This window comes from Manis pentadactyla, chromosome 13 (assembly GCF_030020395.1).
Source record: "Manis pentadactyla isolate mManPen7 chromosome 13, mManPen7.hap1, whole genome shotgun sequence".
In the NCBI taxonomy this organism is placed as follows: Eukaryota; Metazoa; Chordata; class Mammalia; order Pholidota; family Manidae; genus Manis; species Manis pentadactyla.
In genome coordinates, this window is record NC_080031.1 from 101,127,442 (window position 1) to 101,150,307 (window position 22,866).

Sequence of the window (22,866 nt, forward strand, 5' to 3'; positions counted from 1 at the left end):
AAAAAAAAGATTGCATTTATGAGGCTCAGTCTGGTTACCTAGGAAATAAGGGTGTTATTGAATCCAGACGTTATATTAAAAGAATAAACACTCCATGATCAGATAGAGTTATTATAGGCATGTAAGAGATAGCTTAACATGAAGATATTTTGTTGAGGATTAAAAGAAGAGAAAAAATATGATAATTTTGAAAGATGCTAAAATTTTCATATCAATTCTTAGTTTAAAAAAACATTCATAGGCTAAGAACAGAAAAAAAGTCTGTTTACAAATCAATGAGGAAATGATAACTTGCCCAAAGTAAAAAAGAATCACACAAATGGGCAATTCATAGAAAAAGAAATATAGATGTTCCATAAATAGATGGAGAATACTCAACTTCATGAATAAACAAAGAAATGCACAGTAAAAGAGTGATTTGAATTTTTTTTTTGTACCATACTGGCAAAGCTTAAAATTTAAAGGTTTGATAATAGCTATTGATAGCAAGGGATGTGTGGTATAATGGAGAAATTAGCACTTAATATGATTTTTTATGTATGGTGTAAATTAGTATGACTATTCATAGAGATGCTTTGACAAATGAATTAATAAAAAGAATGAGTTAATGGCCTTCCTTAATACCATGCCACCCATAGAAATTCAGCCTAAGGTAAATAATTAAACAAATGCTCAAAGATGTGAATTTATGAGGACAGCTTTGTTGCATTGCTTATAATGGGAGGAAAGTGTAAACCTTGAAGTCTTTTCATTAGGGCATTAAATTTTAGTACCTACATGATAAACTTGGTTACAGTTAAAAGGAAAGGGAAAGAAAAGTTATATTCATTTTAAAATCAAGTGAAGTTTGAAGTTAGGTGACTACTAAGGTCTCTTCCACATCTGTAATTTTTATATTTGTGTAACTACCCAGGGATTTTGTCAGCTATTCCCTAAATAGCCAATTTGCTCTTATGCAAACAAAGTGATTAAATAATTTTTAGTTGAATATGCGGTCTCTTCTTTCAATTCCCAGCTCTTCTCATTTACATAGGTGGTTGACACGCTTTTTCTATAAAATACCAAATAGTAAATATTTTAGGCTTTGCAGGCCACATGGTCTCTGTCATAATTCCTCAGTTCTGTCACTGTAGCATGAAAGCCGCTTGTAGACAATAGCTAAATGGATGAGCATGGCTGTGTTCCAATAGAACTTTATTTATGGACACTGGAATTTTGTATAACTTTACCGTGTCATGAAATCTTTCTATTTTTTTTTTGTTTCAACCATTTAAAATGTAAAAGCCAATCCTAGTTTCAGGCCATAGTTTCCCAACCCATGATTTAGGTAAAAAAAGTTTTTGAATAATAATGAACTTATACCTTAGGATGATAAATTTTAGTTTTGAGGAAAATGCTTTACTTAATTACCTAGAGACTAGAACTCCATAGACAAATTCTAATGATAATTAGACAAACTCCATAGACAGATTTCTAATGGAAATTATGTTTCTGGATGTGTTTTCTACTCTTTTCAAACTTTCATTATGATTCTAGGCAACTATTACCATTTTCCCCCTTCTGGAAAAAAAGAAAAGATACTTTCTATTAACCAAAGCAAAACCTGAAGGTTATCAGAATTATGTATGTGAGTTTAAAACATTATATAAGAGAAAAAAACCTTCTGTAGGAGCCTTTTGTCAGTATTTTTACAGTGAAATTTGTTAGTATTTTATAAAGATCATGATACCTGCACTTCAGTCAGATGCCTCATAAATGTATTTTTTAACAGCTTGACTAAGATTTAATTCATGTACAACTCACCTTTTTAAAGTATACAATTCAGTGGCTTTTAGTATGTTCACAGAGGTGTGCAACCATCACTATAATCAATTTTAGAACACTTATTATCCCAGGTAGAAACCCCTCACCTCTTAAGTATCATCCCTCACCTCCTTCAATCTGTCCATCCTAGGGAACTACTAATCTACTTTTTGTTTGTATGGATTTACCTATTCTGGACATTTCCTATAAATGGAATCATACAGTATTTGGTCCTCTGTGACTGGCTTCTTCATAATGTTTTCAAGGTTCATTCATATTGTAGCATGTATCAATATTTCATTTTTTCAGTTGTTGAATAATATCCCATTATACAGATATGTCACATTGTGTTTATCCATTATCACTGATGGACATTAGGTTGTTTCCACTTCATAGGTGTATACAAGTTTTAGGGGTTTTTTCATATGAATGTTTCATGAATTAGCATGTCGACCTTGCACAGGGGCCATGCTAATCTTCTGCGTATTATTCCAATTTTTTTAGTGTATATGCTGCTGAAGTGAGCACAGTGTATAAATTTTTGCATACATGTTTTCCTTTCTCTTGTATATAACTAGGAATGGAATTGTTAGATCATGTGGTAATTCTGTGTTTAATCATTTGAGGAACTGTCAGGTTGTTTTCCAAAGTAGCTACACCATCTTACATTCCTGCCAGCAATATATGAATTTTTAAATTTCTCCACATCCTCTCCAATTACTTATTATCTATCTTTCTGCTTACAGCCATCTAGTGTGTGTGTGAAGTGGCTTATTGTGATTTTGATGTGCTTCTCCAATATGGCTAAACATCTGTCCCTTCATGTGTTTATTGGCTTTTGTATATGTTCTTTGGATAAATGTCTGCTCAGATCCTTTGCCCATTTTTAAATTGAGTTGTAAAAGTTCTTTATATGTTCTTGATGGAAGTCCCTTACCAGATTTATGATTTGCAATTTTTTTTCCCTATTTTGTGGGTTGTCTTTTTACTTTCTTGATGGTGCCTTTGAAGCGCAAAACCTTTTTATTTTGATGATATCCAGTTTACCTATTTTTTTTTCTTTTGTTGCTTTTCTCAATGTGTTTTGATACTCACATCCATGGGAAGCTCCATGTATCATAAACAAAAGTACCCATTTTTTATTTTAAGTAATTGCATTACTGGTAATGATAAACCTACTGTGTTTACAGTCAAGAGAGGAGAGCAGAAAGCAGGCTCTTGCTGCTAAAAGGGAGAAAAGAAAAGAAAAGAGAAAAAAGAAAAAAGAGGAGCAGAAAAGGAAGCAGGAAGAAGATGAGGAAAACAAACCTAAGGAGAATTCAGAACTACCAGAGGATGAAGATGAAGAGGAGAACGATGAAGATGGTGAGATATGACTTATCCAAATTAGTAACAAAATTCTCCTGTGCTTATCAGTTTCATTCTGAGTGCTTCTGACTCCAATTAAGTACTTGATTACTTTTATATGAAATGAACAACTGACTTTTATAGTAAATATTTCTAAATATTTTGCATTGTAAAGTGATTAAGAAGAGGGAAGGCAAGCACATAATCTGAAGTTCAGTTGTAATTTAAGTCATCCTGTAAAGCATCATGTCTGTCTAAAAGGAGTTGAGTAAGAGGTTTGCCAGCATCTCTTCAGGTTCTTACCTACTGTTTCCTCCCTGGCTTGAAAACTGGGGAGAGGTCTAGTTCCTCAATAAATTTTTAGCTGAGGTCAAGGCTCAAAGCTGTAGCAGGGCTGGGGGTTCTTACTGTCAAAGAGCTGTTTTTTGTACAGTCTGGCAGTGCTTGTAGTTGGCAAATAATTCTGTTCTATTTGAATTCTAATTCTAAAATACTTTGAAAATTTTCTAAATGCAAACTATATTGTGATTTTTAGTTCATGGGACCAGCATTTCAGGTCTCAAGAATGTTAATGGTATGAGTGTTTTATACCATGTTAGATATCAAAATATGATATATTTGTTCTAACTACAATAAATATTCTTTTTTTTACTAGTGAATACTGGTATTCACTAGTAAAAAAAGGGACTGAAGTATTATGAATCATTAGGTCTATTCTGTCACAATTTGTTTTGAGATCTGTGGCTCTCAATGTGATTTTTATCCTTTTGATAATTTCAGTGGAGCAAGAAGTTCCTATAGAACCTCCTAGTGCAACCACCACCACCACAATTGGAATCTCTGCAACATCTACAACATTCACGAATGTGTTTGGGAAAAAAAGGGCCAACGTGGTGACAACCCCCAGCTCCAATCGGAAAAATAAGAAGAATAAAACAAAAGACACCCCTCCCACTGCACATTTAATATTACCAGAACAGCATATATCCTTAGCACAGCAAAAAGCAGATAAAAATAAAATAAATGGAGAACCCAGAGGTGGTGGTACAGGCGGAAATAGTGATTCAGATAACTTGGACAGCACAGATTGCAACAGTGAGAGTAGTAGTGGTGGTAAAAGCCAAGAGTTAAATTTCACCGTGGATGTGAATTCCTCTAGTGACAGGAGATACCCCTCACTGCTGCTCCATTCCCAAGAAGAAAAGACGAATACTGCCTCTTCCAAAACTCAGACACGGTAAATTTTTCTGATTTGTTAACTCTACATCCACCTTTCCTTTTTCATACCTGGCACAAGAATTTGAAGCACATTCTTCAGACACAAGTTCTATTAAACATCTTAAGTCTACCACATTATCTGTCTTAAGTATTCAAAACTGAAATTCACCAATGTCCTAATCATGGTGCTAGTTATGAAATGAGAGTAGTAGAAATTTTTATGATTCCATTTTGAAGTTGAAAATATTAGCATACCTTGATCTTATTTTAATTACATCATTTTGATTGATTATAAACCAACTTGTGGCTTCTGAATTTATGTTAAAACTAAAATATATAATGGACTCTTTGCCCTATTTCTGTTTTTCTGAACTGGGCATAATTTGATGTGCCGAATTTTAATTCAAAAGCCAAAGATTCAGCATAACGTCTATAAAGGAATAGTCTTTTAGTTTCTATCTTAAAATTTATCTTTTATTGGACTTGTTATTTCTCTCTTCTCAGACTTGAAGGTGAAGTGAATCCTAATTCCTTATCAACGAGCTACAAGTCAGTGTCATTGCCATTAAGTTCTCCAAACATAAAGCTGAATTTGGCTAGCCCTAAAAGGGGCCAAAAAAGAGAAGAGGGCTGGAAAGAAGTTGTACGAAGGTGAGTAGAATTAGTCTGATCTTTTTAACTTTCATAGACACATAGCCTCCTCTTGCAAGATGGCTCCCCAATTAATTAATGAATAACTTGAATGTAGTTATTTTAAACTGCAGTGCTATGATAAATCCTGGGTAGACTAAAGCAAAATAACAAAAATATTTTATTAAAACAAGATTTACAGACATTTCCAGACAAACCATATAAAATGATCACAAGCTTCTCAAAGGGATGATTCGACATGTAATGGCAAAGTCACAGTGTTAGTAGTGAAGGTTATGAATATTTGTTCAGTGGCCCCGTCTTGGTTCAATCGAGCTTGTCCATCTACAGCATTTTAATAAACTTAAACTTGGCTAGAGAGCATATTCTAAAGAACTGTTTAACTACTTTTAACCAATGCAATTAATATCACCAGAGGGGGAAAGGAGCCCATAAAATTAAAACTACCTTCACCCTCAAGAGAAAGAAAGAAAGAAACATCCACACCCGTGCACCTAACCCTGACAACTACCTTTATTCACACAGCTTTATACTTAAACCATGATGAGGGAAATGAATAAAAGCAGAGAGGGCCACTGCTTATAAATGTCTTAATAATCCAGATGATACTTTTAGCCTCTGCTCATGCTTACCACAGGGAATCAGGACAACACATGGATTTCCTAATGTACATTTAATCACCAAAGGACTGAGATATCATTCTATAATGTTTCTAAAGATTATATCCATTAAATGCAAACAAAAAAGAAAGAAGTCTCTGCAGAAAGAGAAATGAAGCATACTTGATCAGATTGATTTAAGTATTACTCATGGTATATAGCTTAGTCCATGCTCTAGCTTTCAAAATATCTAAATATATCCTTCCCAACTTGTCTACATTAAAGTCATAAATCATGATCATGAAATGTATGTTAGGGGCTGCCATTGGGTATTCCTCTGGATATAACAGTTAAAATTTGAAGGTCCCTCCTTTAAAGGGAGAATTCTGAGCCCAGCAGTGACTACATGAAGATAACATGTTGGTTGGTGCTCTCATCTGGTTCTGCTTTAATGCTGAGAACTGGATCTGCCAGCAAATACTGGGTTCCCTTGATAATTCTGTGGGGCAGTCAGGCCATCTTGTTAGATCCCAAGGTCTGCCACTGGTCTTCTCTCTAGCTCCACTCACTTCACACACAAGTAGAAGGCCCTGGCTCCACTCGTGAGTTGCATTTCATGTAGTTCAAATCTGAGGCTTTATTTCTTATTGCCAAGTATAAGTTGTTGATACTGATAACCTAGCCTCTATTCAGTATGAAGTTTAACAATATGGTATGCATTATTTTAATTTAGAAAGAGTCAATACGTCTGATTTTTGCAGTTTAGTTGATGTCTGTTATTTTGTGCAGCTTTAAATGCATTGGTTACTTAAATATAATTTTGTCTTAAATGGCAATATAATTTTATTTTCACTAAAGTCAATATGATAAGAGGTCAGTTTCTAAAATAAAAATTTCTGATAATTTCTTCTTTAAAGTTGAGAAATATTATTCCACAGATGTCAATGAACATACTTAAACTTACTGAGACATCTTTTTTAATAAAGATATGTACTATTCAAAGACATTTGCTTTCATAATCATACATAGTCTTTTATTTATAGGTCAAAGAAATTGTCTGTTCCAGCCTCAGTGGTTTCCAGGATAATGGGAAGAGGAGGCTGCAACATCACTGCAATACAAGACGTTACTGGTGCCCATATTGATGTGGATAAACAGAAAGATAAGAATGGCGAGAGAATGATCACAATCAGGTATTTGTGGAAAATGGATATTAGTAGTTCTATGTAGAAACCAAATTTTATTAGAAGCATACTTTTGTTAGGTATGGTACAATCAAGAATTTTATCTCGTGGCTTAAGATTACCTAGGTTTCTTGGCTGTTTGTTTTTTATCTTGTTTTTTTCATTTGTTTTCTCCCCAGGGGTGGTACAGAATCAACAAGATACGCAGTTCAGCTCATCAATGCGCTTATTCAAGATCCTGCTAAGGAACTGGAAGACTTGATTCCTAAAAATCATATCAGAACACCTGCTAGCACCAAATCCATCCACACGAACTTCTCATCTGGAGTAGGCACCACAGCAGCTTCCAGTAAGAATGCATTTCCCTTGGGTGCTCCAACTCTTGTGACTTCACAAGCCACAACATTATCTACGTTCCAGCCCACAAATAAACTTAACAAGAATGTTCCGACAAACGTACGTTCTTCTTTCCCAGTTTCTCTACCCTTAGCTTATCCGCACCCTCATTTTGCCCTGCTGGCTGCTCAAACTATGCAACAGATTCGGCATCCTCGCTTACCCATGGCCCAGTTTGGAGGAACCTTTTCACCCTCTCCTAACACTTGGGGACCATTCCCAGTGAGACCTGTGAATCCTGGCAACACAAATAGCTCTCCAAAGCATAATAATACAGGCCGTCTGCCTAACCAGAATGGGACTGTTTTACCCTCAGAGTCTGCTGGACTAGCTACTGCCAGTTGTCCGATCACTGTCTCATCTGTAGTTGCTGCCAGTCAGCAGCTGTGTGTGACTAATACCCGGACACCTTCATCAGTCAGAAAGCAGTTGTTTGCCTGTGTGCCTAAGACGAGTCCTCCAGCAACAGTGATTTCTTCTGTGTCGAGCACTTGTGGTTCCCTGCCTTCTGTCTCCTCTGCACCTGTCACTAGTGGGCAAGTTCCCACCACATTTCTGCCCGCAAGTACTCCTCAAGCACAGCTTTCTTCACAAAAGATGGAGCCTTTCTCTGCTGTGCCACCCCCCAAAGAGAAAGTGTCCACACAGGACCAGCCGGTGGCAAACCTGTGTACCCCATCTTCAACTGCAAATAGTTGCAGTAGCTCTGCCAGCAACACCCAAGGAGCTCCAGAGACTCACCCGTCCAGTAGTCCTACCCCTCCCTCCAGTAACACTCAGGAGGAGGCACAGCCATCCAGTGCACCGGATTTAAGTCCTATGTCAATGCCTTTTGCGTCCAACTCAGAGCCTGCTCCCTTGACTTTGGCATCACCCAGATTGGTTGCTGCTGATAATCAGGACACCAATAGTTTACCTCAGTTAGCTGTACCAGCACCTCGAGTTTCTCATCGAATGCAGCCCAGAGGTTCTTTTTACTCAGTGGTACCAAATGCAACTATACACCAGGAGCCCCAGTCTATTTTTGTTACAAATCCAGTTCCTTTAACACCACCTCAAGGCCCACCAGCTGCAATGCAGCTTTCTTCAGCCATGAACATTATGAATGGTTCTCAGATGCACATTAACCCAGCAAGTAAATCTCTGCCACCTACATTTGGCCCAGCCACACTTTTCAATCACTTCAGTAGTCTTTTCGATAGCAGTCAGGTGCCAGCTAACCAGGGTTGGGGAGATGGTCCACTCCCCTCACGCGTTGCCGCAGATGCCTCTTTCACTGTTCAGTCAGCGTTCCTCGGTAACTCTGTTCTCGGACATTTGGAAAATGTGCACCCTGACAGCTCTAAGGCACCTGGCTTCAGACCACCTTCCCAGCGAGTTTCTACTAGTCCAGTTGGTAAGTTACAATAACTACTATATTACTGTGACTATAACTCTGTAGCTCATTTTGGAGCTCTAAAGAGCATAATCAAATCTTTTAATAATAAAGCACTCATTTTGTACATAATATTGTATGATAGTAAAGAAATGAGAATGTGTCATAAATAGTAAACACCTTTTAATGATTACTGATGGCGTGGACCAAAAAGTAGTGTAGGTAAATTGCTCACATATAATGAGCTGCTTTATGTTGGCTATATGATCTTTCTGTCCCTCCCAGCAATGAGGTTATACCTTGTGTCACCCCATTTTCTAGAATTGATATAGTGATATTAATAAAAAAGGATGCATAGGATGCTTCAAGGATTCCAAATCTACAGACATTTTTTAAGCCATGGTGATTGTTTGCATTTCTCAGATTTAAAAAGTTTGAGTTACTAAGGTATTTAAGCACCAGTCAATAGTCTACCTTATTTATTTGCAGTCTTGGGCACTCAGACTGAATATTAAATGATGTTGTTTAATAGTACTCTATATTATTTACATTAGATGAAGCTATTGAAGAGATCTAGTCATTTGTGGGTGCTTATTTTACAAAGACCAGCTTAGATTCAGCTACTGCTTCCTCAAAGTTAGAAATTAGCTGCTGAGGCATTATAATTAAGATGCAGATAGATATGAGGCTAGTGTTGTCTTGGAGATATTTGGAAAACCAGAATCTATTTTCTAGAGCCTAAGAGCCAAATTGTAATCCAATCTACAGTGTTCTGAAAAAACATTAGAAATTGTGTCTGACTTAGACTGGGGGTAAGAAGCATTACTGCCACTTAGCATTTTTCTTTCAGTGGAAAACTGTCCTCTAGCCCATCGTTGCTCTTTGCTAATTATAAACTTATCTACTTGGCTTAAAATTTTTGACTTTATGGATATAGTATAAACTTTAGCTTTCATTTCAGCTATGTTTCCATTTACAAGAAACACAGCTGTTATATCATCTTTCAAATAGAAATACAAGCTTACATATAACAATATGTGGGTCGAAATATTTTTCTTCTTTACTATAAATAGGTATCAAACTTTTCATTTGGAGGGAACTAATAGAGGTTTTCAAAGGCTCCTGGGTGAAAGAAGAGCTCACTGTCAGTCTCAGGCTATGTAGAAGAAAGCACTAATCCTTGACTAGACTGGCACTTAATAAATGAATTCAGAGTGCTTTAGCCCAAGTTTGACTTCAGATCTCTCATATTCCGGTGTTTGAGCTCTTTGCACTCCACGTGCTACATTCCAGAAGATGTACAGATTATGAATTTCTAAAAAAGAAAGGGGGGAATGAAGGAAATCATCCATCTAGTTTGGTAGAAACAAGGTTTTGGAATCTTAATTATTCAGATCTGTAGTATTAAAATTATTTACAGCTAACAGAAAGAACATAATTTTTTAAAAACCAAGCATTAATCCTGGACCTTCCCTTTGGGGTCCAGGATTTATTAAGCTTGGCCTCATTTCTTAACTGCCTGTGTGGTTTCTTTTGTTGATGCTCTTCTTTCATGGATATAGTTTACTCTCCTGGTTTAGAGGTAAGAAATAGTAATGCTTACGATTGGAAGGATGCAGGAAATTGTAACTCTCAGTCACTGCTGGTGGAAATTCAAAATGATATAGCCACTTTAGAAAAACAGTTTGACATTTCCTCAAAAAGTTAAACAGAGTGACCATATGATCCAGTAATTCTACTACTCAGTATACCCAAAACACACTTGTCTACACAAAAATTGGTACACAAACATTCATAGCAGCATGATAGCCAAAAGTGGAAACAACCCAATCAATGCCCATCATCAGCTGATGTGTGGAAAAACAAAATATAGCTCATCTATATAATGGGATATATTCAGCAATAAAAATAAATGAAGTTCTGATTTATGTTAAGTATGGATGAAACCTGAAAGCATGCTAAGTGAAAAGAGCCAGTCACAAAAATATTGTATCATTCCATTTATATGAAATTCCCAGAATAGGTGAATCTTTAAAGACAGAAAGCATATTAGTGATTGCTTTAGAGGTGGGATAAAGGAGGACTGAGAATGACAGGTAATGGATACAATTTCTTTTAGAGGAAGACAAAGATGTTCTAAAATTGTGATTGTTGTACAACCCTGTGAATACACTAAAAACCTTTGAATTTCATACCTTTAAATGAATGAAGCCCTGCTTGAGAGTTTTGACAGATTATGATGATATTAAACTACTCTTTCCTGAAATGAACGCCTCCAGTCCTTTTCCAGACCTTTGTCCCCTTTCCCTAATAGGTTCTCCAGAGAAAGCAATGGAATTTGAGGAGACTACTAAATTCAGATTTGCACAAACTAGACAGAAACTTTGATATAATTTGCAACTGTTGCTTTTTTTTTATCAGATGGAATATGGAAATTATTTTTAGTTTAATGGTATGCTTTTCCTCCTTGTTAGGAAGGAAACATTGGTAGATTTTGTTATTCATCTTCCGTAGGAAATGACTGTTTTTATGTAGATGAACAGCTGTACTTTGAATTTTCCCCAAGAGGGAATGCAGAAGTTATTGATGGGTGCCACCTAATCACAACATGCTCTCATTTCATGTCCCCTCCAGTGAAAGCTTTGAGATTTACCCAGAACATTGCTCCATGTGCTGTCACTCTTAAACAACTGGGCTCACTTTTCTGTATCTAGTGTTATTTGGTGATATTCTTCTGGACTGCAAGAAGAAAATGGGTTTGGGACATATATTATTACATAAACAGATTGTTTTTGCTGTGATCTACAAAAATAAACTGCATGCTTTATTTTTTTTTTAAAGGAATTGGGTAATCCTGGAGTTTCAATTTTAAAGCCTTGGCTAATTGGATGTCTCGGACCTGTTTCATTTCAGGATTACCATCCATTGACCCATCGGGCAGCTCCCCATCTTCCTCTTCTGCTCCTCTGACAAGTTTTTCCAGCATACCAGGAACACGGGTTTTCCTACAAGGGCCAGCTCCTGTTGGGACTCCTAGTTTCAACAGACAACATTTTTCTCCCCATCCTTGGACAAGCGCCTCAAACTCATGTAGGAATCCTGTAGGAACTCTTCCCAAAGTTACTAAACCATTTGTTTCAGGGAACACTCTACTGTAACTTTAGTGAACCAAATGGTATGCAGATACCCAAGGTTTGTATTGCAGTCATTTGTAGGATAGAAAACTTGAGAAGGGTCAAGCTTTTCTTCCAAACTAGAAATGTTTACATTGGGACTTGGATCAAGAAATGAGGTACAAGTAATTTTATAAAAAGACCCTTTGGGAGCAGTATTGTGAAATAATTTCTTAAGTCTGAGAAGAAATTGAATTTACGTATCTGGTCAGTTTGGTATGATTTCTCATTTATTTTTACATTTTAGGAAACTGTAGTATTGCTATTTCTAAGTCAAAGTATTCCTTTATGCTGACTTATTTATTTCAATACTTAGATGAAGTTCTAACAGGCACAGGATTTTTTTTTTTTTTTTTAATGAGAATCATGAGGGTAGTCAGTCAGTATTGGCCCTTTTGACAAGGAAAACTACCCATATTATATGAGAGTCTCATTAAGAAACAAAGCCTTGAATTGAACCCTGTGATACTTGGCTAACATTTAACCTTTCTTCCTTATGGAAGAAAAGGATTGTAAAAGAGAAAAAAGAAAACTAATTAGTATAGAGGGCCACCGGCTATTTTCCAGATAATATACAAGGTACTATACAAACATTGCCACATTTAATTTAAATTTGACAGTACATTTTTGAGAAGATTATTGAAAACTAGAGTAGGAATAAATAATATAGCCTTCCTTTCTAACCTTATTCAGTTCAATCTGGAAACTTTTTTTAGAGTATACTTGTTTATAGGCAGAAGTAGCATAAGATGTTTATAGAAATTATATATTTACATTTGAATGATCTTATAAAATGAAACTTTTCTTTACAGAACCCATGTTGTGGACTAGATCTTTGCAATAAGGTTTCTCATATTCTTATAGTTTTTAATGTAATAAAACAATAGAGAAATATTTTGCCACCAGGTGACTCTCCTATTCCATCTATTTCTTCGGGATCATCTTCACCTCTTTCAGCCACTTCTGCACCACCAATATTGGGCCAACCAAAAGGAGGCAGTGCCAGTCAGGATCGAAAGATACCTCCCCCCATTGGAACAGAGAGACTAGCCCGGATTCGGCAAGGAGGGTCTGTCACACAAGCCCCTGTGGGGACCAGTTTTGTTGCTCCTGTTGGACACAGTGGAATCTGGTCATTCGGTGTCAATGCTATGTCAGGTACAGTTACCCTGCCTGTGTCTGGAGGGATATTTCAAGTAAGTTGTGGGATTTGCAATTAAAACTTAGTTGCTTAAAAACAAAACAAGATCAAAAAGCTTAGTCTGTACACTTAACAGTCAGAAGGGATGTTTATACCTTTGAAGAATTCAAGTCAGTCTCAGTCTGGAATGTTAGTTTGGGTTATACATAGTAACACACGTAATTTGTATAATAGTAATATGTGATATATATAAAAATAATAAATGTAGAGTTGATTAGAAGTAAATAAGCAAAGCATCCTTCCTTTCCCTCTTAAACTTTCCAATGTAGAATGGGACAATCATTTCAGTTCTTTCAGAAAGCATTTAATCTTTTGAAGGTCAAAGCAGAGTGGGGTATTCAGAGGACTTCACCCAGTTTTCCAGGAATTTTGTGTGTTTTTTTTGGTTTTTGCAAAGATTGTCATGAATGTGCCCTGAACTCTTTAGAGGAATGATTTTGATAAAATTTAATATGAAAAACAGTCAAGTGGTAATGTTTGTTATTTTATCCAAATAAATATTAAACCCTGTTCTCAATTCTTTCCAGAAGGCTTATCAGGTTGGTCACAGTCTGTGATAGGGAACCATCCAATGCATCAACAATTATCAGATCCAAGCACATTCTCCCAGCATCAGCCAATGGAGAGAGATGATTCCGGAATGGTAGCCCCCTCTAACATTTTTCATCAGCCTATGGCAAGCAGTTTTGTGGATTTTTCCAAAGTGAGTTGACAAACATCATTGTAACTTGTTTAACACTTTGCCACCCAATGTAGTCACATGTTAAGGAATAATTTGTATTGAAATAATTCTCCCTTTTGGTATAACTAGTTTGCATCCATGACTTTGCCAGATCTTTTGCCCAGTTTCAAGAGTGGTCATGTTGTCTAGTACTTTGTCTTCAAACTGTCCTGAAGATGCCCCCATTTTCCAAAACAACCTGCCCAGTTTGGGTTTCACTGCTTCAGGTTTTGCTGTTGCACCTTTGCAGGAAGCCTCTGCTCCTCTAAAAAGTTGGCAGTGAGCTCCCAATGCCCTCTTGTCTGCTCTGAGAGCTTCCCAGCTGCCATAAAGCCAGAGTATGGCTATACACAATCATGGAGAGTTCCCCTTTTCTTCTTAGCAGAAGCTTATTAGTGAAACTAAAATATGGGAAAGATGGGAGGGTTTTTTATTTGTTCCAAATACAGGAAATTTCCTGAGGATGTGATACTGGATTTTGTTTTTTTTCTCATCTTGTTAAAAAGTGTTGCAGATGCAGGTAACTACTTTTGGTTTCTCAGTACTGGTCAGTGCTGTACTTACAGGATCCTCTCGAGTTCTTTGAATGAAAGGAAATTAGAGAGACCTAAGCTACTGTTACGGAATCATCATTTATAATCACTTCAGGATTAAACTTTTTTTCTGCTGTTTTAGGGTCTGCCGATTTCCATGTATGGAGGCACCATAATACCCTCTCATCCTCAGCTTGCTGATGTTCCAGGAGGCCCTCTATTTAATGGACTTCACAACCCAGATCCTGCTTGGAACCCTATGATAAAAGTTATTCAAAATTCAACTGAATGCACTGATGCCCAGCAGGTAAAATGGACTTAATGCTTTTATTTTTTAGATTTATCATGTCATTCTTCTAATTCTTTGGGTAGGGTAAGTTTTGATTATCAAGTCATGACATCTGACCACCTCAGTGTGAACTAAGTGTTTCAGTATCAAGATGATGCTACTAAACATTTTATTTCATGTATGTCTGTTCTTCCTAGGCAGAAACAGTGAATTGCCTTTGCGTTTATATATTCATTTTGTAAATGTCTACAGATTCCTAATTAGAAATTCCAATTTTTCCTCCCCCTTTTCAGATTTGGCCTGGCACGTGGGCACCTCATATTGGAAACATGCATCTCAAATATGTCAACTAAGTTAGAAGGTCTTACTCTTTAGCCTTGGGAAACCTATGACCTTGGAAGAACCCTGGGGATTTTTTTTTTAATGTGCCTAAGAAATTTTCTCTGAGGCTTTATCAATGGAAATTTGATTACCCATTGTATAAGAAAAAAGTGATTTCCTATCCACCTGATTATGTTCTGTGGTTAGTTTAGCCATTTTGAACTTAGTGCTTTTGGCTAAACATACTGAATGCTACATGTATGCAGAAGAGAATTAGATGATTCACATGTTTCAACCTTTTAGGGTGGTAAATACATGTACAATTGTTTACATAAAAGGAAAAGGTTGAGTAAATTTCTTGTCATATAGTGGCTCTACTTAATGTAGCCTGTATCAATGTGAAATATTTACCAGAATATTCAATAAAAAGATGAACAGTGTTTAGAAGTGGGGTGTGATCCTTTCAGTGGTCATGCAGGTACCACCCAATCCACAATCATATTGAACTAGATTGTTAATACTGTATTTGTAATAGGTTTCTCACATTTTACACTTTAGCGTCCATTCTTAGACTGCCTTGAAAAAAGCACTCTTAAGACTAGTTACCTACTTTTTCTGTGTTAAACATTCCTTGTTCTATTCCATATTGTTTTGTAGTGAGAACGTTTCAAACCCCTACAATTATGTCTTACCTGACTTTAACAGATAGGGCAATGCTAGGGTTAGCTCTTTGGGGATCATGAGTATGTCAACAAGAACAGTAGGATTTCAGTCAGATGACACTGACTGAACAAATGTAGGACACCTAGATCATCAACTGCAGATTTGTTTTGTACTTCCTGACTTCTTTATCTAAAGATATTGTTGTATGTGTTTTAAGTTGTATTGGGGTTGGGACAAAGGAGGGAGTGGGGGTGACTCCTTATTCTGTTGTATTATTGAATTAACTGAGTAATGTTTAAAAATATGTGACTAATTGTGGGTTTGGTTCCATGGCCCCAAGTATGAAGAGCCAGTATGTTTAACAAGCTAAATGCAACAACACTGGAATGGATTGCTTTGGCCAAACTATAGGCTTTGCCAAGAATCTGATGCAATAGAGAAGGAAAAACTATCTCACTGAAAAAAACATTCATCATCTTGTTCATGTTTTAATATAGTTGAATTTCCTGGTCTTATGTATAGGCAATCGGAAAAAGAAACAAAAATGTTTGAGGTTGACAGAGAAGCCAAAACACATTATCATGCCAAGAAGGGTGCACAGGAAAATAGTAATTAGGCAGAACCATACCAGCAGCACTTTCTACTCTTGTTACATCAGGATCTTAATCTTCTCTGCCTGGCTCCTAAAGGCACCACTAGATGAGCACACCATATTAGCTCTGTGTTAGACATAGCTGGCTCTTTTGTCTTCCATGTCATCTTACATGTGGGAGAGCTTCCTTAAGCTTGTTTCTTATTTTCTATTTTGAATGGATGTGGAGAGTATCTCTGGTGTTGAAGCCTTTTAGTGCTTAATAACAACATCAAGTATTCCTAAGAGGCCCCCTTACCTCGAGAGGGACAAAAAAAACCTTGGATCACCTACAAACAAACAAACAAAAATCACCTAATTATAGTGAAATGAATGATACTACCATTGATGAAACATACAGTAATGAGAGAGAATACTAAATAAATTCTCAATGGGACAAAAATGTTTTTTCTATCTGAAATACATTTAAAGTATCCAAAAGAGTCCTTAACCCTATCTTCTATATCTTGAGGACAGCAGAATGAGAAATTTTATCCAGGTCAGTAACTAGAACCTGTGAGAAAGAGAGGCAAGTATGAGAAACCCCTAGGAAGATTAGGAAGAAATGGGAGCTGTGTGCAGCTGACAGTAGTTGTTCAGGATACCCTCCTTCCTGCCCTCTTACCAGCACTGCCCTCTTCTCTATTTGGAACCCAGTAGCCTAGTTCCTACCCCATTTCGCCTGCTATAATCTCTTCTTCCTCTGTCTTGCCTCTTCCTGGCATTACTTTACTTCTATTTTACCAACCTGAACCTTGGATTAAACCTAGCTCAGGCAAGAACTTAGTTAACTTTAAAAATATGCAAGGGATGTGGGGGTAGGCAGTATGGGTACAGTGGAACAAGTCAGAAGCCTAAATCCTATTTTCATTTCTGCCACTTGAAACTATATGACCTTAGGCAAGCCGTTTTTAATTTCTGGGCTTCCCTTTCCTCATTTGAAAATGGAATTGAACATAAATAAACTCAAAAGGGTCCCTCATTCTTCCACATATTTTTTCTTCTTTTTCTTGAAAGTGAGAATATATGGTATGGGGATACTGGAAGCCAACAGAATGTTTACAGTATTGAGGTTTGTGAGCCCTGACCACTGGTTCTCTCGTGGAATCAAAAGCCTGCTGATGTGGAGGCCAGCACTGATTTTGAGATTTTAGTGGAGGCAGAAGAAATTCTTGCACATCCATAGTGACCCCTCGAGTTACTAAGAACCATCCTGCTGAGGCATAGATCAAACCCCATGAGAATAATAGCTCTTTCAGGGAATAAAATTGTATCACCAAGGTTTCTGAACCCCTTTATTTCAAGTAGTATTTAATGTAATAAAATTCTACCAACAATAAAATTATTGATGTTTTAAGACCCTTTAAACCTATTGTGGCTACAGTGTGCTGACTTGCCCTTTTATAGGCCAGTCTGCTTCCTTCAGTCCCTGCTCTCAAAGGGGAAATCCCATCACCTCAGCTAACCAGACCAAAGAAGAGAATTGGACAGCCAGTGGTGGCCCCTCCTAACCAGAGGTAAGAAATCTCAGGACCTGGAACTATAGTTTCCATCTGTTCTTGTAGAATCTGGCCAAATCCTCCTCCCACCCTCAAAATTGGTGCATGAGGGCACCGTCCTCAGTTTGAAGAAGTTTGTAGAAGGGGAAAGGCTGGTCATATTATAGTTTCAAGCCCAACATAAGGACTAATTGTATACATGTTTTTTTCCCACTGCTTAAGACCTTTGGACCACATTGTAAACCCAGGAAGAGGCAAACAAGCCTGTAGGAAAACAGCTTCTGAACATCTTGTACTCTCACTAGTCCTAGCTAGCTCTCTTCTACCAACAAGTGTGGCTGGTCATGACGTATTCCCAGTGGACCCTATCCTGGGGTGAAAGGCTCTGATATTGCTGTATTTTCTATTCATCCTCAAAGCTCTGTCACCATTTGCTGACAGGCAGGTTCCCTCACCTTCACTTTCTTCTGTACGAAGCAAGTGAGAAAAAGATGGTTTTAAGTATCCAAAATGTAAATGTGTTAAGACCACTTCCAGTAAAGGTCAGGAGCCTGGGCTTTAAAACCTAATTTGGGAAACAAGATCATGAAAGTATTGATCAGACAGCAAATCTATTTTGTGATTACTTTGCACCTCCTGTTTTATCTTAATGGTACTTGTGTAAGTCCAGAGTAATTTGCCCATAGCAGAGACCTGGTATTCCCTTCTAGGTTTAATCAGATCTCTGGGGGTGCAGGGCCAGGGCATAGGTATTTTTTTAAAGATCCCATACTCTAATGGGTAATCAGTGTTGATCGTCTTGGTCCTTCATCTGGGTTGCATGGATGATGAATCTGGCTTTCTCTCTAAAGCCAACAACTACCTATTCTCTAGTTCCCTAGCCCATAAAGCACACAGCATCTCAAGGATTGTAAGCTTCCAGCAGTAGTCTTGTCATAATAGTAACTGCTGCTATTGTTTTGTAGTAGAGATTAATTGAAGGGAGCCCTCACTTCCACACTGATCCTTCTTGAAAACCTTTGACACCTCTCCTAGTTCTGTTCTGGCTGATCCTTCTCAGTCTCTTGGTGAATCCTCTTTCCCCACAACCCCTTAAATATATGTTGATGTGCCCAGGCCTGTTCCTACTCCACAGGTGGCCTCATCTCACAACTCTTGGATTTCATTTCACCCAAATCTAACCCTGAGCTTCAGACCAGTATATCTACTACCATACTGTGCTTCTCCGTCTGAGCACTCCACACAGGTTATACATTCATCAGTATAAAATAAGCCCTTCCTCTTGTTTTCCATATTACATTAGGTGGTACTACTAGCTACCAAGATGCTCAAGTCAGATTGGGAATTGTCCTAGATTATCTCCTTCCTTACCCCATCTTTAATGAGCCGCCTTATCTTTCCTCCTCTGTTTATCAGGATCCCATCCACTTCTCTCCATCTTCACAGCCACTGACCTTTTGCCTGTCCCATTTCACTAGGCTGGAGTCTTCACCTTCAGTCTCACTGTCCACTGTACCATCCCCCACTCCCTTCACCAAACTACCTACTCAATCTGCTTCTAAGCCTCACCCTCCAGCACTGCTAAAAACACTTCATTTCAGCATATGTCACTTGGTTAAGAGCCTCAAAACCCTTTTTGGAACAGTAAAATATATGTTTGCTACCTGAAGTGTGATTCTAGAGACCTGTACACATGGGATCTTATTAAAATCCAGAATCTCAAGTTCCACCCCAGACCTACTGTATAAAACTTCTCATTTTAACAAGATCTCCAGGTGATTTATGTGTAAATTTTAGAAGCACTAACTTAATAAAACACAATCTTTCTTTTTTTAATGAGTAAAGAAATCAGAGCTAAGGGAAAACCTGATGAAGTCAGGGATGATGTAATTTTGATAAATGTGTGAAGTCAGGTGGTCTGTACTTAATTTGGGAGTAAGAGTTGATGGGGGTATACTAATTTTGGAGAAGCCAAACCAAGTACAACTGGGTCAAGTTGAGGTTTTTAGTGTGTATAGGTACTAGACTTAATATTTGTTCTTCCACCACCTCTCTCCTGCCTCCTTTCATATCAGTGTGCCTACATCGAAAAATCTTCTAAGGCCAGAGTCTGATTCCTTTTCAGAAGCCTAAAGTCCAAGCCCACCTCACTGTCCCCTGCCCTTAGTTTCCTCAGGTTAGCTAGCTGCGGCAGAGGGATCCAGGAGCAAGTCTCTCCTATCCCCCAACCTTTAGTCATCCTCGAATCAGTCCAAGCATCTCTTCTTCCAGAAAGCCCCTCCTCCCTCCCTGACATTCCCCTTCGTGCTGTGCACTAAGCCATCACTGTACAGAAATTAATGGGAGGCGGTACACAGCTGTACTGGGATCAGGTACACTCGGGTCTGACTCTCAGCCCCCAGTCCTAGAAGACTCGGAACCAGTGATTAACCTCTCTGGGCCTTAGTTTCCTCCCCTGTAAAAAACGGCTAGTAATACAATGCGTTACTGCCCCAAACTTGCAGGGACTGGGTGAATTAATGCATGGCAGTAGTGTGTGCTGTACCTTACCTGTTTCCAGCTCCCATCCATAGACAGTAAAAGAGCTGAGTGCGTGCAGCGCTCAGGGGCAGGCTGACCGGTGTTGGGCCAGCAGGACCTGGAGACGGGTGCGGGGCCTGGGATTCCTTCCAACTTGCCGCGAGCTGGGGGTTCGTTGGGCGGGACTGTCGGGTTGAGTAACGGCGGACGGCCCGCCCCAGCCGTGACGTCTTCCTGGTGGTGCTGCTGCAGCCGCACGTGGTCAACTGAGTCCGCCTCAGACTCAGCTGCGCCCCGCGTCCTCAGCAGCAGCAGCTTGCCTTCCTGCTCGTCCCGCTCGCTATGTCCGCTTCCACGGGCTGCCCGATTCCTGGGGGCAGGGACCGGTTGCCCGATGGCTACAGCACCACGCCGGGGGGCACGCTATACGCCACTACCCCGGGAGGTCAGAGGGGCGGGCCCGCCAGCGTGTGCGTGCTCGGGGGTGGGGAGGTGGAGGAGATACGGGGCTCTAACTCTCAAGCAGGCCCCACTGCAGGTTGTAGCTTTTGGGGTTGGGAAGTGTTTGCAGTCAAAGCCCAGTTCCCTGAAACCCCAAAGTGATGCAAGACGGTGTTGAGCCGAGTTTCCGGGTGACTGTGGGTTGAAATCTTCACCGTGACCTAGATTCTGGGCTCGTTTCTTCCCCACCCCGCCCAACTTTGCCAGCAACTAAACTTGGCCCCAACGGGAAGCACCAGGTCTTGCAAAGCGGCCAGAGTTGGAGGCAGGGGCTTCGGGTTATCTGCCGCTGGCTGGCGGCTGTTTGGTTGGGTGAGCAGCCTGGGATCCCGTGCTGCTGGGCTCCTGACCCAGGGGTTCCTGCCACGTGGAGGCAGAGGGGAGGGTCAAGAACAGGGTAGGGCTCTTTGAGGATACAATTCAGGCCAAGTTCCACTAGGCTGGGCTGAGCCTGATAGGACTTGGGAGGGGTCAGGATGAGAACAGTCTGTTCCTGTTTCATGGGGAAAGCAGGTGTCCAGGGGAAGACAGCTCCTCCTCACGCGGTATGAGTCCAGGAGTCAGCACTGGATCAAACACCTTCGCATCTGCTGTTTGGCTTCTTGATTGCTGAGGCTGAAGGGGTAGGCCCCAATTTATGAACCAAAGCAATGAAGTCCCATTGTCAGCAGAGCCAGACAAGAGCAGCCTTAACTACTACTGAGTTTTGTGCTTCTAGAGCCAAGACCTGAAACACTCCCCTAAAGCGGTACCCCTGGGTGCCTCAGTTGCTTTATGGGGCTTAGACCTTGCTTTCTTGGTTAGACCTGGAAGTCTTTAAGTGCTGTTGAGACCTGGTCAGCTGAGACCCTAGCTGGGCTGCAGAATAGTTGCCCTTTAGTACACAGGGAAACATGGTCCCCAGTTCCCTAAAAGTTCCATCTGGGGCTCCAGACAGCTCTGTACCCAAGCGCCTACCTCTTACCAAACCCTGCCCCTTGACAGGCACCAGGATCATCTACGACCGAAAGTTCCTGCTGGAGTGCAAGAACTCACCCATTGCCCAGACGCCTCCCTGCTACCTCCCTCAGATTCCCGGGGTCACAACTCCTCCAACAGCCCCACCCTCCAGGCTGGAGGAATTGAAGGAGCAGAAGGAGACAGAGGAAGAGACACCCGGTAAGGAAAGCAGGACCTACAATTAAGAAATGCCTTCAAGTCCAAATGCCCCAGTTAAGCAGAGTGGGGATTCAGTTCCAAGAGGGGTTTCTGCACCAACACTGAGCCTGCAGACCCTCAGGTCAGCAACCTGTCCTTCCTTTTCTCTCTCCAGATGACGCACAATTTGAAATGGACATCTAATCCAGTGCAGAGGACCACGTGTGAAGTTAGACGACTCCCTCATGCCGCTGCTGCCGCCACCTCTTCCTGGGCTATCCAAAGGCCAGCTGGTCTCAACTAACCTGGGAGTGACTGTTGCTCTGGGCCTCTCTTGTTCTGAGGCAACTAGACCAGGGATAGGATTGGGTAACTTGCCAAGCCCTTAGCTCTACTTTCTCTTTGGTCTGTAGACACTCCTCCCAAACCCCCAGCCCTCCATTGTCAGGCTGTGGCTACAACTGGGGGATGTCACTTTCTGACTGCTTAGTAAACATTCAAAGAAGTGCCTCGGCTCTGGTGTTCTCAATGCTGATATTCCCATTGAAGCCACACAGCTGAGGGCCCCAGACGACCAGGTTAGGATCAGAGGTCCCAGGTCCCTTCCCAGCTCCCACTGGGCCCACTTCCAGCAGCAATTAGAGCCTGAGGTAGTCTACGGAGGCGGGCTCCAGGAGCCGCCAAACAATAACCAGCAATAGGCAAACCCTGCCAGGGGCTGTTCCAGCCTTACCAGGAAGGCTGCTTCCTGGAATCAGGCCTCTCCAGCAGTCCATCCCTATCTGTTCTAAACCAGGAAAAAAAGCAGCTCTGCCCAGTCTTTAGCCTTCTTGGGTCTCTCCCCATGCTTTTTCTGCCTTTCACCTGCTAAGTACCAATCCCCTTATTCCAACATTTAAAATCTGTACCTTACCTTCTCACAACAGGATACAAACCTCAGGGCCCCTTCCTCCTGGCTCTGTTGTCCTCAAAGGGTTAGGAGAGAATTTAGGGTCCAAAATGAGGTAGCAGCCTATTTGGAAGTCAGAGTCATGATCCTACCCACTCCCTCTCCCCTATCTCAGCAACCTGGTCTTTTTCTCCTTCAATGTACACAGCTATGTT

General features: G+C 39.8%; 2 protein-coding genes and 1 non-coding gene across 5 annotated transcripts in view; 2 read left to right on the forward strand and 1 right to left on the reverse strand.

The window, feature by feature from the left end:
• ANKHD1 (ankyrin repeat and KH domain containing 1) overlaps window positions 1-15,251 on the forward strand; it is a 120,797-nt gene extending 105,546 nt beyond the window's left edge. For 2 of the 3 annotated variants that reach the window (XM_036896389.2, XM_036896407.2), the window contains 10 exons: window positions 2,994-3,168; window positions 3,931-4,387; window positions 4,873-5,019; window positions 6,662-6,811; window positions 6,982-8,594; window positions 11,487-11,663; window positions 12,653-12,904; window positions 13,475-13,650; window positions 14,344-14,508; window positions 14,784-15,251. In XM_036896389.2, coding sequence (XP_036752284.2) covers window positions 2,994-3,168; window positions 3,931-4,387; window positions 4,873-5,019; window positions 6,662-6,811; window positions 6,982-8,594; window positions 11,487-11,663; window positions 12,653-12,904; window positions 13,475-13,650; window positions 14,344-14,508; window positions 14,784-14,843 — 3,372 coding nt within the window. In that variant the 3' untranslated portion in view covers window positions 14,844-15,251. The remainder of the gene's footprint in view (window positions 1-2,993; window positions 3,169-3,930; window positions 4,388-4,872; window positions 5,020-6,661; window positions 6,812-6,981; window positions 8,595-11,486; window positions 11,664-12,652; window positions 12,905-13,474; window positions 13,651-14,343; window positions 14,509-14,783) is intronic. The other variant, XM_036896397.2, reaches the window with a different exon arrangement.
• LOC118919086 (U6 spliceosomal RNA) lies at window positions 2,222-2,331 on the reverse strand. The gene has a single exon (XR_005027364.1). It is a non-coding gene; the product is annotated as a U6 spliceosomal RNA (small nuclear RNA).
• Window positions 15,252-20,362: 5,111 nt separating the features above from the next.
• EIF4EBP3 (eukaryotic translation initiation factor 4E binding protein 3) lies at window positions 20,363-22,270 on the forward strand. Its single transcript, XM_036896521.2, has 3 exons — window positions 20,363-20,569; window positions 21,610-21,783; window positions 21,938-22,270. The coding sequence occupies exons 1-3, from the start codon at window positions 20,467-20,469 to the stop codon at window positions 21,964-21,966; spliced, it is 306 nt and encodes a 101-aa protein (XP_036752416.2). The 5' UTR covers window positions 20,363-20,466; the 3' UTR covers window positions 21,967-22,270.
• Window positions 22,271-22,866: the final 596 nt, after the last annotated feature.